The sequence below is a fragment of the Ranitomeya variabilis genome, chromosome 1 (assembly GCF_051348905.1).
Source record: "Ranitomeya variabilis isolate aRanVar5 chromosome 1, aRanVar5.hap1, whole genome shotgun sequence".
NCBI classification, from domain to species: domain Eukaryota; kingdom Metazoa; phylum Chordata; class Amphibia; order Anura; family Dendrobatidae; genus Ranitomeya; species Ranitomeya variabilis.
In genome coordinates this window covers 35,075,047-35,092,421 of record NC_135232.1, presented here as the reverse complement: position 1 = coordinate 35,092,421, position 17,375 = coordinate 35,075,047, and the positions used below count along the sequence as shown (strand labels likewise).

The following is a 17,375-nucleotide window of genomic DNA, read 5'->3' as shown; positions in this document are numbered from 1 at the left end:
AGTCCATAATATATTGGTGCCTTGGCTTTAAGGGGCACAGGGCTTACAGTCGGGAGTAGAGGCTTAATTTCCTGGGGAGGGACCATATTATCTAACAGGGAGCCCCCCTGTTGATCTTCAATTTGCTATATATCAACCACTCAACTTGAAGCAGGTAAATCTTTTACCAATCTTTCAATTACACTGATAATCAAACAATCTCTTACAAGTTTCCTTCTAAAACTAGACACTAGATTTCACTTTCAAATTTCCAGATTATAATATTTCTTTGTACTTCAAAACGATATTGTCACTTTAAACAAAACACAAATCTACCAGCGCGTAATCTACACCAAGAAAACACAGAGAAACTCAAGAGTGCAGCGGTCCGTTCCCCTCCCCACCAGAAACACGGAGATAAGCAAAAATCACTGCATTCCTCAGCGCAGAAGGGAGAATGCAATAGCCCAGCTCCATGCCCCCCTTTCTCTGGCACGCAGCACAGATAAGGAGAAAAGAGGAGAAATGTCAAACCAGTCACGCAGCGGTCCGCTCCCTCCTCCCATATCCTACACAGCACTGATAAGAGCTCAGTATCTTCTACACAGTAACAGATTGCAGCAGTTTTCAGACTTAATTTCTACAAAACTTTCCTATGATCCTCCGTGGTCTGGGCGGAGCCCCAAGGACGGCCCGCCCCGCATACACGGCAGGTTTCCACCCAGGTTGGATTCTGCACGCCACAAACAGGACACACCCATGCTTCCAGAGACCCCGTCCCGCCGCCATTATAGGGCGGTGGCTGGGACTGCGTTTTCATCATCAGTGCCGCGGCGACCATTTTACAATCTGTGAGATCACAGTTCAAAGGCATTTTATAACCAAACACGGGTTCTGCATCCTCTGATCCTCCCTCTCCATCAACCTCTTTCCATCCTTCATTCTTCAAGCCTCGCGCAACTCGCAGATGAGCTTCTTGACTGCCTCTTGCCCTCCCGTGACTCTACTACTGTCTTAACTTCCACGGCATCCTCATCTAACTTGTGGGGCACAGACTTCTTCTGCTTTAAGAGACGTAGCTTGACTCCCAGAATACTATGGCCTTCTGCAGTAGACCACTGGCAGCGATATCAACAATGTGTTCCACAATACGGAGCCTCTCGCTCAACGTATTAGGAAAAGAGCCTCGCGCTCAATGTTTCCTGTCCCTAACCTGAACAACAGTGATTAACAGACTATCCTGCCACGATATTCCAAACCGTTGGGAGGCGGTCTCCTAGTGAGAGCCCTCCACAAAAATTCTGGTGGTCCCGTACGGAGCGTCTTAATTACCTGTTTCTGGTGGTCCCGTTTCGGGACGTCTTAATTATCTATTTCTGGTGGTCCCGTACGGGGCGTCTTAATTACCTGTTTGTACTCAAAATTCTGGTGGTCCCCCACTTGGGACGTCTTAATTACCTGTTAGTACAATATCACAGAGGCTGCGTCTCCTATCCCTTTCTCTAAGCCGCCCCACAATCTACAACTTGCTCAATTTTTCACTCCACTTCACTACTGGACAAAAGTCACGGGTAGAGTGGTTGAATGGAGTACAATGACCGGTGGAGGAGGTGTGGTGTACACGAGGACGCGCAGGATGCGACGTCTCTCAGTTGCTGGTTCAGAGCGTGGCACAGGATCGCGCTCGGTCTCACCACTCGACCGGTCACCTCTCAGACCCAAGGAGACCACAGACAAACCAATAACGGCTGAGACACTAGCAAGTGTGACACATACAAAGTATATGATCTCCACTTACCGTGTTTGGAGGGTGATCAGTCCTCGAGGTCAGCCACTACGGGTGTCATCCACGGACATCCAGGCATGGGTCCAGGGGGTCTCGGATCGCTGTCCACGCCCCACGTTGGTCGCGCCAAATTGTCGGGGTCGTCACGACAATAACCCTCATTCACCAGTCATTCCAAATTAAAGTATGAGCTGAGCATCTGGTACCGAGTAAGAATGAGTCAGACAGGTTGCTGGTTCAATCTCAGCTAATGCCCATGCATCCACACGTGTCTGCAACGGTCACAGCAACTGCGTTTATTTCCAAATACACAGTACTATATTGTTCTACAAAAAGGAATGCAATAGGCGGGGTTTAAGCAGTATATGTCTAGTATTCAGTCCTTTCTGATTTGTCCTGATGTGTCCTGGCGAATCCTCCGAACTTCACATTCCTGAAGTATCATTTCAGAAGAAATGATACTTTTTCCTAACAGACGAAAACTAGGGTAAAGGTGAATACTGGCAGCCATTTTAAATACAGTTATATCTGCAAGCATAGGAAAAACTTATTGTTTCACAGTATAAAATATATAAAAGTACAAAAAGGGTATAAAGATATATTTTCACCTTGACAATATTAGCAATATATGCTTGAGGAATGTTATTTCCGTACTGAACCTTTTTTTGTTAATAATTAAGCACTTTCCTTTCATCTCTTTTTTTTGCTTATTGTTTTCCCACCTTCTGTGTTGCAGGTACTAACAGGGCTAGTTGGGGACAGCCGCCGCGGAGTGGGGGCGCCAAAAAGTCGCTTCTATCAGGGTGCCAACCTCCACTGTTAGGAAGGGATAGCAGCAAAGTGTAGGGATACTGCTAGGTTATTGGTACGGTACAGACCTATTCGGAATTTCACTGGGATTAGGTATTTTTAATGTTTGTATAATAAAAATAATTTTTTAAGGGGATTACATGTTTACACAGTTTATTATTTTCCCTGTTTCTGTAATTATTTTTTTAGTCGTATTTACAAGTTGTTTCCAACCATATACTGATCAAAGTTTAAGAAAGAAATATATCACCATCAATGTGGTTTTCAACAAAAATCTGTTTATTCTCTCAAAACATTTTAATTAAAAAAAACAACAACAAAAAAAACAAAACAACATGATGTCAAAGCTTTATTTTTCACTTACTGTCTTAACTCAAGGGTAACCAGCAAAAACTGTAGCTCCTTAAAATAAGCACATTTCTTTGTCTTGGGTGATGAGACACTTTGCTTCGATCCCGAAATGACTGCTAATGAGTTTTCACATAGTGTACTAAGAAGTAAAAAAAATTTTTTACATCTGTGCCCTTGTAAGGAACCCCAAAAATATATTTACAGATAGATTATTGCTCGAGGGGTGGCTCCATCCCGGTCAGGGTACATTAGGTTCAGCACCTCCAGCCATGCATCAGTTCTCGTTTCCCTCATAATACAATTGATCAGCCACATCCCAAAAAACGGGTCAGTCATGGATCTATAGACATAAAACTTGAATCTTTATGTCAAATGACAAACTGTTTTTTAAATTTTGATGCTATTTTTGATTATATATTTTTATCATAAATACACTGCTAAAAATAATAAAGGGAACACTAAAATCCCACATCCTAGATATCACTGAATGAAATATTCCAGTTGTAAATCTTTATTCATCACATAGCGGAATGTGTTGAGAACAATAAAACCTAAAAATGATCAATGTAAATTACAACTAATATCCCATGGAGGTCTGGATTTCGAATGATGCTCAAAATCAAAGTGGAAAAATGAAGTTACAGGCTGATCCAACTTCAGTGGAAATGCCTCAAGACAAGGAAATGATGCTCAGTAGTGTGTGTGGCCTCCACGTGCCTGTATGACCTCCCTACAACGCCTGAGCATGCTCCTGATGAGGCGGTGGATGGTCTCCAGAGGGATCTCCTCCCAGACCTGGACTAAAGCATCTGCCAACTCCTGGACAGTCTGTGGTGCAACGTGACGTTGGTGGATGGTGCCAGATAGATGAACAGCGCTCCAGTCAGGTGTAGTCATCAAAAATAGAAAATTTATTGAGCCATGGTACAGCAACGTTTCGACCAAAAATGTGGTCTTTTTCAAGCATACAACTTCTCACACCATGCTGGTTTATATGGTGTGGATACCACGCAGGGCACCAATCACCATCCAGCCATCAATTATACAAAAGACAGCACAAATTGTATATGCACAACATACAATACATACATATAATTAAAAGATGATTTCCCATGTAGGTAATATATATATATATAAACATATACATAAAAGAAACATTTGTTTAGCTACTGGTCTGCAAATAGAACAAAAGCATTTCCGTTGTCATGGTAGTGTTCCTCCAATGTCCATACGTTTAACACGATCCATGAAGCCAATAGTGTTCCACCAAAAAACGGCGCCAGAAAACCCAGGTAGCCAATAGGGTCACTGATATGAAGCATGCTGTCTCAATAGCCAATAGAACGCTATGTTAAATAGTACTTCCATACCTTCCTCACATAGATGCGTCAGTCCCCAGAGTCTACAACCGGGTCAGGGCTCAGCCGGCACTGCAAAGGGAGAGCGCAAGCGCACGATCAGCCGGGCACACCCCCATCACATGACCGCGATGCGAGCGTGTCCAGCGTCACAGCGGAAGCCACTCCCACCACACAACGCCCGCACAGCCCAGACCACAGCGGTAACCCAGGCAACCTAAACAAAAGCTATAGCATCAAAACACATGTAGCGCAGATAACGCAGCATGCAGGTGCCCACATATCATCAGCCCGACGAGCCCCCACCGCACAAGTGCGAGGTGGACAAGTCAGGCAGAGACACGCCGACAACCCACTAGTGCGGATCTGCGCGACCGTGACCAGGTGGCAGCCTAATAATAAAAGAGAAAGAATTGGCATAAGCAAAAACACAAATTAGCACAGATTAGCACAGGAAAAAACCATGTGGAAACATTAACAAATCTAAGAAAAATATATTGAATGTAGATAAATTCATAGCAGATCACATAACATGTCCTAGGACCTAAACATGAGACAGTCGGAAGACAATATACCAGAGGCCACCATACATTGTCCATATATTCTATATTGCGTAGAAGACAAAATCTTACAAGCAATTTCCAAAGGGCTCCAATGGTCTGTCCACCGACTGTCGCATCCATTGCCTATAAGGGAAAATAAAATGAACGATACAAAAAGTGCATAATTAAAAACAGGAATACCGATGTAGGCACTGCATCAATTCAGAGGGGCACAATTATTCTTTGGGGACACAAACTTGCAAATTAAAGTCTATATTTAGACCCCTGGGTTGTAAAGACCCCAATTCGTAAATCCATCGCATCTCCTTTTTTAGCAAAGTTAGTCTATCACCCCCTCTTCTTGAAGCAGGGACACTATCTATTACTCTGAAGCGTAATTGATTGACCGAGTGTTTATTGTCCAAAAAATGTTTGGGAATCGGCAGCTCCGTAAGGCCCGTTCTAATGGTGCTCTTATGCTTGCTGACACGGGCCTTCACCTCCATTGTGGTCTCACCCACGTACACCAAACCGCATGGGCAAACGATCATGTAGACCACAAAACTGGAGGTGCAGGTATACCGTCCCTTTAAGAAGATCTTTTTTCCAGTATGCGGATGATAGAAAAATTCACCTTTCAGTAAATTATTACAACAGGCGCAGCCCAGGCACGGGAAATTCCCATTCCGGGGCGCACTCAAGGTCTGTTGAATCGAGACTTTCGATGTCCCAATATCCGATTTAATCAATCTATCACCCAAATTTCGTCCCCTTCGATATGACATCAGGGGTAAACAGCCAAAAGCTGGAACAGACGGTAAACCATGTTGTAAACATGACCAGTGTTTTTTTAAGATCCTATCAACCCGATAGCTGGCTGAATTGTAAAGGCCCCGTCTCACATAGCGAGATCGCTAGCGAGATCGCTGCTGAGTCACAAGTTTTGTGACGCAACAGCGACCTCCATAGCGATCTCGCTATGTGTGTCACGTACCAGCGATCAGGCCCCTGCTGCGAGATCGCTGGTCGTGTCGGAATGGCCTGGACCTTTTTTTGGTCGTTGAGGCCCCGCTGACATCGCTGAATCGGTGTGTGTGACACCGATCCAGCGATGTCTTCACTGGTAACCAGGGTAAACATCGGGTTACTAAGCGCAGGGCCGCGCTTAGTAACCCGATGTTTACCCTGGTTACCAAAAAAAACAAACAGTACATACTCGCCTTTCGGTGTCCAGGTCCCTTGCCGTCTGCTTCCTGCTCTGACTGAGCCGCCGTACAGCGAGAAGTGAGAGCACAGCGGTGACGTCACTGCTGCTCTCACTTCTCACTGTACGGCCGGCAGACAGTCAGAGCAGGAAGCAGACGGCAAGGGACCTGGACACCGAAAGGCGAGTATGTACTGTTTGTTTTTTTTGGTAACCAGGGTAAACATCGGGTTACTAAGCGCGGCCCTGCGCTTAGTAACCCGATGTTTACCCTGGTTACCCGGGTGCTGCAGGGGGACTTCGGCATCGTTGAAGACAGTTTCAACGATGCCGAAGTCGTTCCCCTGATCGTTGGTCGCTGGAGAGAGCGGTCTGTGTGACAGCTCCCCAGCGACCACACAGCGACTTACCAACGATCACGGCCAGGTCATATCGCTGGTCGTGATCGTTGGTAAATCGCTTAGTGAGACGGGGCCTTAAGTCGAGACAAATGGGATCCGCCCACATGAGCGTTTTGGTGAGGTTTTCTCACGTATAGAATCCCGTGATACAGATAAAGCTCTCTCATTAAACCTCCTCAATTCCTTCTTGGGATAACCCCTAGCCGCAAACTTACAGCACATCTCACCCAGACGCCGTTCAACTATATTTTCGTTGGACACTATCCTACGTACCCTCAATAACTGGCTCCAAGGCAAAGAATTGACCATTCTCCTTGGATGATTACTGTCAAACAGTAACAGGTTATTCCTGTCAGTGTCCTTGACAAAAATATCCGTTCTTAATTTGTCTGCTTCCTTGTATACGAGGGTATCTAGGAATTGTATCTGTGTTATTGACTGCGTTAAAGTGAACTGTAACTCTGGGTAAATCCCATTAAGGTACTCATGGTGGATGGTGCGAGACATGATGTCCCAGATGTGTTCAATCTGATTCAGGTCTGGGGAATGGGCGGGCCAGTCCATAGCTTCAATGCCTTCATCTTGCTGGAACTGCTGACACACTCCAGCCACATGAGGTCTGGTATTGTCCTGCATTAGGGGGAACTCAGGTCCAACCACACCAGCATATGGTCTCACAAGGGGTCTCAGGATCTCATCTCGGTACCTAATGGCAGTCAGGCTACCTCTGGCGAGCACATGGAGGGCTGTGCAGCCCTCCAAAGAAATGCCACCCCACACCATTACTGACCCACTGCCAAACCGGTCATGCTTAAGGATGTTGCAGGCAGCAGATCGCTCTCCACGGCGTCTCCAGACTCTGTCACATGTGCTCAGTGTGAACCTGCTTTTATCTGTGAAGAGCACAGGGCGCCAGTGGCGAATTTGCTAATCCTGGTGTTCTGTGGCAAATGCCAAGCGTCCTGCACGGAGTTGTGCTGTGAGCACCACCCCCATCTGTGGACGTCAGGCACTCAGAACATCCTCATGGAGTCAGTTTCTAACCGTTTGTGCAGACACATGCACATTTGTAGCCTGCTGGAGGTCATTTTGCAGGGCTCTGGCAGTGCTCCTCCGGTTCCTCCTTGCACAAAGGCCTGTCTCCTGGTAGCGCCTCCAGCCTCTGAACAATACACTGACAGACACAGCAAACTTTCTTGCCACAGCTCGCATTGATGTGCCATCCTGGATGAGCTGCACTACCTGAGCCACTTGTGTGGGTTGTAGAGTCCGTCTCATACTGCCACGAGTGTGAAAGCACAACCAACATTCAAAAGTGACGAAAACATCAGCCAGAAACCATTGGTACTCAGATGTGTTCTGTGGTCCCCACCTGCAGAACCACTCCTTTATTGAGGGTGTCTTGATAATTGCCAATAATTTCCATCTGTTGTCTATTCCATTTGCACAACAGCATGTGAAATTGATTGTCAATCAGTGTTGCTTCCTAAGTGATACAGGAAAGATATATATCTTGGTACCGTGTTAGCCAGTCTCGAAAGCTTGCAATTTGTTACCATCTTTTCAGTTAGCCATTAAAAGGGATCAACCACTGAGGACTCTCAATTCTAAATATTTTGCTTCCTAAGTGGACAGTTTGATTTACTTGGTAGTTAGATTCTGTTGTATAAGTGTTCCCTTTATTTTTTTGAGCAGTGTATATAGTAAATTGGGTGCAGTAGTACAATGCAGGATGTGCTGTAATTTTATTCATAAGAATTTGGGAAAGTTATGAAATGTCCTATAAAGGTCTGTTCCTGATCCAAGATCTCGGCTTTTAGTGGATGCAGTGCTTTGGAATCAAGTCGAGAGTCAGGAAAATTGAGGAGTGGGAGGTTTGGCTTACCGACTCCATAGCCCTGCATCTAGGCTTGTGCAAGATTGATTTTCCTACAGAGCGTTCATCCATGTCGCCATTGCTCGAGATCAAGCTGAAAGTCATTAAATAAAAACAATCTGCAGCAAAGACACAACTTGGGTATGTACCCTAAGAATTAGCCATAAGCAGCGAGGTAAAACACATTTCCTAGTCCTGTATAGTACATAGCGTAAACCAGGCAGTCTGAGGATGCTCCAAATCTATCGGTGATACAAGCTGCGCTAGCGTTGGCCAGAAGTTAGTTTCAAATACTTTCAACAACTCTTAAGCCGGCTTCATTCTTATAACATTTATGGTCCAAGTATGGACAGATGCCAACTAATATGACGTCACGACAGAAGGCAGCTGGCTGGGCTACTGATATGAGCAGTCATCCCGCCCCTCCATACACAACACTGGTTACATGCCAACAGAAGTACGCTCTCCTGTGTCACCCCCAAACCGGGAGTGGGACCAGCGCGGACATTAATGCTAGCCTGCTATTTTATACGTTTAAAAGATGATTTTTCAACAGTCAACCCAATTATTTCAAGAAAAAGTGCCTAATCCTACAGTAAAAGCAAATGTAAGATACATTGTAATATACCCCATCAGATAAACCGGCTTCTTTCTCCAGTTATGAGCCACTTCTCCTTGTCCTGCCACTTCATAAGAGCTCAGAAAAAGTGCCAAAATTTGTTTTTCTTAAGAAAAGACGTACTGCCGGCTCAATAAGAGTGAGACACAGAGACAGATAGTGCTACTACTTTCTAGTGTTTTAAACTCAGCCAAATCTTGACTCACAGCTACACTGCTTAGTACCGCTGTATAATATCTTCCATGCTGTTGTTGCTACCTCTGAACATGTGCGATATAGAGACAGGAGAGCAGGAATCTCTAATGTCTGTGTGTGCTGTGAATGGCAGCTAGTCTTTACCCATCAGGTCAGAGGCAGCTGAAAATTAGAGATGGAACCTGCAGAGGAGAAAACACTGAAAAATGCAGGACACGGGTCATCTAATAGTGTTAGCGCACCTATACCCACACAGGAATGCTTATTCTGAAAAGTCACCTGACAAGAGAGGTACAGTCTATCTAGCACGGGACTACTATGGTTTTCAGGTCACAGAAGTCCTCCAAGCCTGTGTCTGCATATAATCACTCAGATTCTCCCATCTGTTACCTCTCCTATGAAAGTGCACAATACACTACTGTGAGGAGGTCTGTATGATAGTTGTATTGACCCTGCAGCTAAAAAACTGCTGTTTTCAACCCCATCATGTCCCATTATTTTTGCCATAGAAGCAGATCTAGGAATATGTTCTAAAGACTCCTTTATGTTGTACCCCAGAAGTGCAAGAAAGTCGAAGGTATGTACCCACAGCTTCTGCTGGTTACGTACCAACTGTGTCCTATAACCAGCGACTCCTGGCGACTACAATTCCCATCTGGTGAGGAGCAGATCAGGGATATAAAATGTATTATGTCCACTAACGTAGTTACATATACAGTGGCATGTAAAAGTTTGTGCACCCCTGGTGGAAATTACTGTTATTGTGAACAGCTAAGCAAGCTGAAGAGGCAGAGGCCATCAGGATACCGCAGGCAAGAAGGTGGAAGTCGTCCGTAAACCGCAGACAAGCAGGTAGCAGATAACACTATAGAGTAGCAAAAAAGTCAGCAACCAAGAAAGCTGCACACAGCCAAGAAGACGTCCTGGAAACTGCAGAAGGACACAGAGGACGGGTAGCCGACAGAACTCCGGGAGTTAGTAGAAGCCGATGGTCTACAGGAGACGTTCTGCAGCCGAGTTGTTGCTGGTCAGTCTCAGATTCTACAGTAAGGCCCGGATGTGTGTCTTAGATGCCTTTAAATAGGCCCTGGCAGTTCATAACATGGAAGCACACCAGACCATCGTCCGGGTAAAGCACAGCCCAGACCAGAGCCGGGTGGGGAGAGCACAGCCCAGACCAGGGACAGGTGGGGAGAGCACAGCCCAGACCAGGGACAGGTGGGGAGCACAGCCCAGACCAGGGACGGGTGGAGCACAGCCCAGACCAGGGCCGGGTGTGTAACAATGTTAAGAAGAACAAAGAAAGCTACTACTGCAGGGGACACAGACTCCACGTGTGACAGTCTATCTCGCTGAAGACGTCAGACCACACAAATAACTGGAGATGACCAATAAGTAAAATCACACACATACAATCAAAGTAATAACAGTCTGATATCTTTATGATTCACGATAATATAAATACAGAGCCACCAATAAAATACATAAAATAGAAGTACGCTGCCTATGACAGCTTGTTTATTGGAATGGTAATGGTTAAAAAGTCCTCGGCTAAAATCACGTTTTGACCCATCAGGACGCTTTCTGCTTGAGTTTTCAGGGCAGTCACGTCTTCATCCCCCTCACCGGCTAACCCCGAGGACTTGTACCTCTGACTGAAGTGAGTCAGGACCAACTTCTTGGCTCTGCACAAGTTAGCAAATTCAGCGGCCATCTTTGGAGTGCTGTGCCCGTGGTCCTTGGCTTTCTCCATCTGGCTGTCATCTAATGTGGCTTCATGAACAAGAAGGTCGGCATCCTGACAGAGCCGTGCCGCTCCTGAGGCGGCCATCCCTGAACAGTCTCCCAAGATGCAGACCTTTCTTCCAGGAACGGGGTCTCCCAATACGTCACTCGGAGATATGGTCTGACCGCTCTCAAGGGTCACAGCAGAACCAAGCTTCAGCTTTCCATACAGTGGTCCAGGCTGAACACCTGTGGAAATAAAGCAACATCACAAATCTCTAAAGGGGAACTCTGACCAAAAGCTTTTAGGTTATTTCTTTTATTCCAGAGGGGACAATTCGTTATGGGAGTATGATGGCGTCTTCCTGCCCAGTAGAGACTAAATATTAGTGTAAACGTAACTTTCAGAGACAAATAATTGGGAAAACATATTTTAGAGTGCAACTGAGGTGGCAAATGTCTGGTGGATGCTCCCGACACCAGCAAGTGCTCAATCTTCAGTGAATTGTGGCCTGAGCCTGTCTGTGGGCAATTCTCTTCAGAGCTGAAATCTCACGCATGCACCGTAGAGTCCAAGAATGGCTCATGCCTAATATTCTCCGTCCTCTAGGAGATGCCATTTTCTGGCCGTATAGCAGAGTCGCTGCACATGACCAAAGCTAAGAGTACTGCGCATGCTCCACCCGAGATCTACTGAGCATGCGCACAACTTCAGCACCGGGCACATGAACGAAGGAGCAGCCAATCAAGAGCATGGGGGCGGCACATGAAAGCCTGATCATTTTCTGGGCTCATGATGCCCATCGTTGCCACATTTACATATGGGATAACACCACGATTTGCATCTTATTAGAACTCTACCAAAAGTCACAGGTTATGTGCACACTTCTGTTTCAGTACCCAACCTGGCACTACTATTGGTTTTGGGCCGATCTGTTTCATGTCGTGAGTACAGACTGCGATGTACGGACCGGCGATGGGCCTTGTGCTGGTCCAAACTGTCAATCTTCAGAAGCACACCGCGCCCTGGCAAACGGGTGTCCAGGAGGAAGGGGAGCAGTGCGCTCCTGAAGAAAAATAAGACAACCCCTTTATGCAACTTCCTCCAAGGCTCCTTTCTTTCTAAGCTTGAGAGAAGTGGACAGCGTGACGCTAAAAGCTGCACCCACTCCTGTCACTCTCTGTGTTGAAGTCCACAGAAAATCCAAGTACAAGCGCTGTGGAGGAAGTTGCATCCCCATATTGTCACTAGAAGTAGTAGCGGGTGGCATCATAATCATGAAAGAGGCAACTCCAGAATCAGCTCAGTCACCATAGTCCCCGCACAATAAAAATGGAGGGTGTCCCAAGTGGGCAACCCCAAACTGTGACAGCAACTTACCAAGTTCTCGTAGTTTAGTGACGTTCAGCTTCCCGGGTCGATCCTTCTCTGCAATCACAAACCCGAACGACGGGATGCGATGATAGAGCTTAAATGCCTTTACTGTGAACTGCTGGTTATCGAGGAGATGGTAGGTCCCATCAGTGGGTTCAGCGGAAATAGTCCGAGCTTCCGGAGGAAGGTGGCCGCAGTCTCCAGTATACGTGGAGAAGTCTCTGAACTCCTCTGCCGGGCACTGGTCTTCTGAAGGCAACAATTCATGGACGGTGTATGAGAAAACGAGCTGAGAATGAGAAACCTCCAGACTCATCCGGATAAAGGTCCTCAGACCCACAGGGCCATAGATGTCCACGTGCTGATTAGTGGGAGTAGTGCCGCACTGGAGGCTGAGCGTGCAGAGGAACCCGGGGAGGCCAAACATGTGGTCACCATGGAGGTGAGTGATGAAGATCTTGGTGATTCTGCCTGCACATAATGAGGATGAACATGTCACTCCATACGGAAAACTACTGTGGCTGGGTGATAAGAAGAAAGTCGGAATAATATATATAGGGGTTGTATTGTAGTCATCATACAGCTCTACATTATTACCCTGCACGTCACAGGTCTGGGAGAGCTAAGGACAAGTACTGATCGATAAGGGCAGCCATATTGCCCATCACCAAGGCACAGGTCTAGGTAATGAGGGATCAGGAGACCAATCAGCTTTACTGACAAAAGAAGAGGCGAGAGACACAGGATAGGTGATAATTTGTGGATACATGGGGGTCTAACCACTAAGAACCGAACTGATCCCGAAAATTGTCCTCTAGTAAACACCGCTGAAGCGAGCGCCACCACTAAGCGAGTGCCACCACTTCATTCACTTTCTAAGTAACGTCCAGATGCACCCAATCATGGAGTTCGGCTTTTTCAACCAGTCTGACAGAAAATTAGTGAAGCGGTGGTGAACATGAGCGGCATTTCCACTGGGACCTCACCGATTCACAGTTATCACCCGTCCTATGGATAAGTGAGAACTTCATGTGTTGGGATTAGACCTGTAAAGTGTATCTGCGCTTTTAGAAAACTTTCAACATGTCAGAGACCTGTGAGAAAAACTAAATCGATGAAGGTCTGGGTGCCAAGACCCCCGCAATAATTACAATGAAGATTAACGCTACCAGTGACGGGATTCACTGGCTCTCCCTAGGTCAGCTGAATGACCGAATCAGGAAGAAACATTGCACCGATCTGGTGACCCCTGTGACTGCTCGTGGCCTCATCGCCTCTCATCTCTGTGACTGATCTCCATCATCCAGCAGACTCCAGGCCGAGTATCACGAGCGGAGAAAGGAGCAAAACTGTGTGTGATCTGCTAACAATGTGACTCGGGCCCCTGCGCCGCTCTCCTCCGAGGCTCACACACTTTCTATTATATGCACCAAGAGCGGCCCTCGGCTGAGCGTTTCTGCTCCGGCGGCTGGAGAGGGTCTTGCCACCTGGACCCCCAATAATCAAAAGCTTCCTAAAAAAGCAAGTTCCCCTTTCACACCCAGCACTAACATCACACTGGAGAATGTAATGGTGACGACGCTCTGAGAAATAAATTTATCATCCAGGAAGGAACGTGAGACCCGGAGTAATCCACAATAATCCTCCTGCGAGGCGCTGTCACTGGATCCGCAGCTGCCGGGCATCGCAGAGCTGTTGACAGCCGATGTGTCTGCACACGATAACATGTAATGGGCGACAGGCGGCTCCGGCCGGGGGATTATTCTTATATTTCGCCATTAGAGACTATACATGTGATCAAAATAGCAGCTCAATAAATTACATCTCAGCGGGAAATCTGCACGACCCCTCGAAATTCCTCTCTGAAAACATGTGCACGTCTACTGGGGGTGTCAGCCACTAAAGGACTCTCTGCGCCACCCCTTGCTGGGGGTCCTAGGAAATGGAAAGCCCTCACCCATGTATCTAGTGTTGGGACCACTATGATGATGAGGTCACACAGCTTTCCGAGGCTCCTGCACGGACTGTCTGCCGGCTATTCATCCATTGTTCTGGGGGCACATTCTTACCTGCCTTCAGGGCGCTCTTCATGAACTGAGTCTGGGTGCCCTCCCCACAATCAAACAGCCAGCACTCCCCTTCTGTCCGGAAGACGACGGCCGAGGCCCCTCTGCAGGGAGAAGGATACGCGGACCCCGTCCCCAGAAACGTGACATCCATAGACATGGCGGCCGGCACACAGCTTCACCGCCAGACAATCCGCACCCGGGAACCTGCAGACAGAAGACAAGGACACAGATAAAATGGCGCTGGGTCCTGCATGTGAGCAGAGCTCAGCCTGGTGTTCTCCTCCCTTTCCTCCACGAGCCGTGTCAGGCTGGTTCTCTACGGGACGAGCTGTGGATTGGAGCGGCCACGTTCACATTACAATATAGCAGAAAACAGGGAAAAAATCCAAGTGAGATGAAACGGTACAAAAAGTGATTCCACCATTGTACCAGGAGCCAAGAAATCTTAGATATTCCAGGAGACATTTTTTTTTTAACTTTGCAAAAAAAATCAATACGGTAAATAAATGGCGGTTTATGTCTCCAGGTTCTGAGACCGGGGATTTCTCTCTCGATCAGGGCTTCTGCTGTGCGGGGAGCTGGAGGGTGCACCGCTGACATTTTGGGGACCGTACGAGGTTTTAATCCCTTCTTACAAGTTTTGGTGGAGATGCAGCGACGAGAAAAATAATTCTGACTTTTAGGTTTTTTTGTTTTTCTTTCCAGCATTTACTTTATGGGATAAATTATTTTAGATTTTCATAGATCGATTTTTTTGGGAAACAAAGATATAGAAAAACATTATTTTAATTTTTTTGTTTGTATTTGAAAAACGAGGGGGAGAGATGCAAACGTCGGGGGTCTTCATCTAGTAAAACGCTACTTGTCCCTTTATTGTTTGGCCCCGGACAGGTATCTGACCCCCGGCGGGGAGGACTGAGGGCAATGGCAGCCTATCAGCACTGCGGAAACACACTGTGGGGGGACGCTAGGTGTCAAAACGGAGCCCACCCTACATTGCACCATTAAAGACAGTAAACCGCGCCCTGTGATCCCCTCCAGGACTCTGCTCCCCACTTCTTCTTTTGAGTGATCAGTGAGAGGTCTCCGGACCCCATTGATATGAAGGGGATAAAGGTCCGAAACTTTATATACAAGAATCTTCAGCCATTCTGTGTATACAGCTCCGAGGCAGATGTGTGCGTATCCATGGTAACAGACTACGAAGCGGTCGGTGGTCTGACCCCGTAGTCATGACAGAAGAGTCATGTGGGGGCTGCTGGGTAGCCTGTAACCATGGATACGCAGACTTCTGCACTGGAGCTGTAAACAATCGATTTCCCACAATGTTGCTCCATGTTTCGCTCTCGACGCTCCGCGTGGTCCGGACCCTCATTCACAGGACTTGTGGGGGCGACAGAGGTCAGACCCATGACAACAGGTCACAGATGCGAAGCCCCTTTATAAATATTTATTTAGGGGCTTCTCATCCTTCGGGATTCTGCTCCCCCAACACAGGACGTGTAATGGGGGCTACGGCGGGTGGAGAGGAGACGCAGAAGACCGCGGCGGCCATCTACGTGTCCGGGGGACACCGATCACACGACCAGGGTCACGGCGCCTCACCTGCTGTCTGTGGCCAGGTTTCCTCTCACTGGTTTGTATCCACTGACAGCAAGCAGAGATAAAAAATTTATAAAAAGTATATTACAAAAAAGCGTCAATGTCAGGAAATCCCAGAGCAGAGAGGACCTAACAGGAGGCCTCCACTGCCGGCAGCCGGCCCCGTACCTCAGACACGTGCAGGAAACACCCGGGGCCGGAAGGCAGACATCTTACTACTCCACTGCCAAAGCCACGGCCATTGCTGCACCCACCGGAAGTCACACAGCCTGGAGACAGGAGCACAAAGATGGCAGCGACGGAACAGAAAAACTACAACGAATCTGTCACTGCGCCCTCTGCTGGCTGTATTATATCACTGCGCCCTCTGCTGGCTGTATTATATCACTGCGTCCTCTGCTGGCTGTATTATATCACTGCGCCCTCTGCTGGCTGTATTACATCACTGCGTCCTCTGCTGGCTGTATTATATCACTGCGCCCTCTGCTGGCTGTATTACATCACTGCGCCTCTGCTGGCTGTATTATATCACTGCGTCCTCTGCTGGCTGTATTATATCACTGCGCCCTCTGCTGGCTGTATTATATCACTGCGCCCTCTGCTGGCTGTATTATATCACTGCGTCCTCTGCTGGCTGTATTATATCACTGCGTCCTCTGCTGGCTGTATTACATCACTGCGTCCTCTGCTGGCTGTATTATATCACTGCGCCCTCTGCTGGCTGTATTATATCACTGCGCCCTCTGCTGGCTGTATTATATCACTGCGCCCTCTGCTGGCTGTATTATATCACTGCGTCCTCTGCTGGCTGTATTATATCACTGCGTCCTCTGCTGGCTGTATTACATCACTGCGTCCTCTGCTGGCTGTATTATATCACTGCGTCCTCTGCTGGCTGTATTATATCACTGCGTCCTCTGCTGGCTGTATTACATCACTGCGTCCTCTGCTGGCTGTATTACATCACTGCGTCCTCTGCTGGCTGTATTACATCACTGCGTCCTCTGCTGGCTGTATTATATCACTGCGTCCTCTGCTGGCTGTATTATATCACTGCGCCCTCTGCTGGCTGTATTATATCACTGCGCCCTCTGCTGGCTGTATTATATCACTGCGTCCTCTGCTGGCTGTATTATATCACTGCGCCCTCTGCTGGCTGTATTATATCACTGCGCGCTCTTCTGGCTGTATTATATCACTGCGCCCTCTGCTGGCTGTATTACATCACTGCGTCCTCTGCTGGCTGTATTATATCACTGCGTCCTCTGCTGGCTGTATTATATCACTGCGTCCTCTGCTGGCTGTATTATATCACTGCGCCCTCTGCTGGCTGTATTATATCACTGCGCCCTCTGCTGGCTGTATTATATCACTGCGCCCTCTGCTGGCTGTATTATATCACTGCGCCCTCTGCTGGCTGTATTATATCACTGCGCCCTCTGCTGGCTGTATTATATCACTGCGCGCTCTGCTGGCTGTATTA

At 47.4% G+C, this 17,375-nt stretch overlaps 1 protein-coding gene across 3 annotated transcripts; it reads right to left on the bottom strand.

Annotated features, from left to right (window-relative positions):
• Positions 1 to 10,544: 10,544 nt before the first annotated feature.
• On the bottom strand, positions 10,545 to 16,366 carry ELAC1 (elaC ribonuclease Z 1). Of its 3 annotated transcripts, none has more exons than XM_077282114.1 (4): positions 16,061 to 16,366; positions 14,291 to 14,494; positions 12,228 to 12,692; positions 10,545 to 11,095 (listed from the first exon to the last, which is right to left on the bottom strand). In XM_077282114.1, exons 2-4 carry the CDS (start codon positions 14,445 to 14,447, stop codon positions 10,626 to 10,628), a joined length of 1,092 nt encoding a protein of 363 aa, XP_077138229.1. In that variant the 5' UTR covers positions 14,448 to 14,494; positions 16,061 to 16,366; the 3' UTR covers positions 10,545 to 10,625. The 3 variants fall into 3 exon arrangements, with proteins under 3 accessions (XP_077138229.1, XP_077138247.1, XP_077138238.1); XM_077282132.1 differs by having other exon boundaries at positions 16,147 to 16,201; XM_077282123.1 differs by having other exon boundaries at positions 15,896 to 16,135.
• Positions 16,367 to 17,375: the final 1,009 nt, after the last annotated feature.

Bases quoted from the DNA above. Each gene is read 5' to 3' on its own strand.
- ELAC1 (XM_077282114.1), bottom strand. From the start codon at position 14,447: ATGTCTATGGATGTCACGTTTCTGGGGACGGGGTCCGCGTATCCTTCT. The intron at 12,693-14,290 runs GTAAGAATGTGC...CATTATGTGCAG, and splicing joins GAAGAGCGCCCTGAAGGCAG to GCAGAATCACCAAGATCTTC. The intron at 11,096-12,227 runs GTAAGTTGCTGT...TTATTTCCACAG, and splicing joins CACTAAACTACGAGAACTTG to GTGTTCAGCCTGGACCACTG.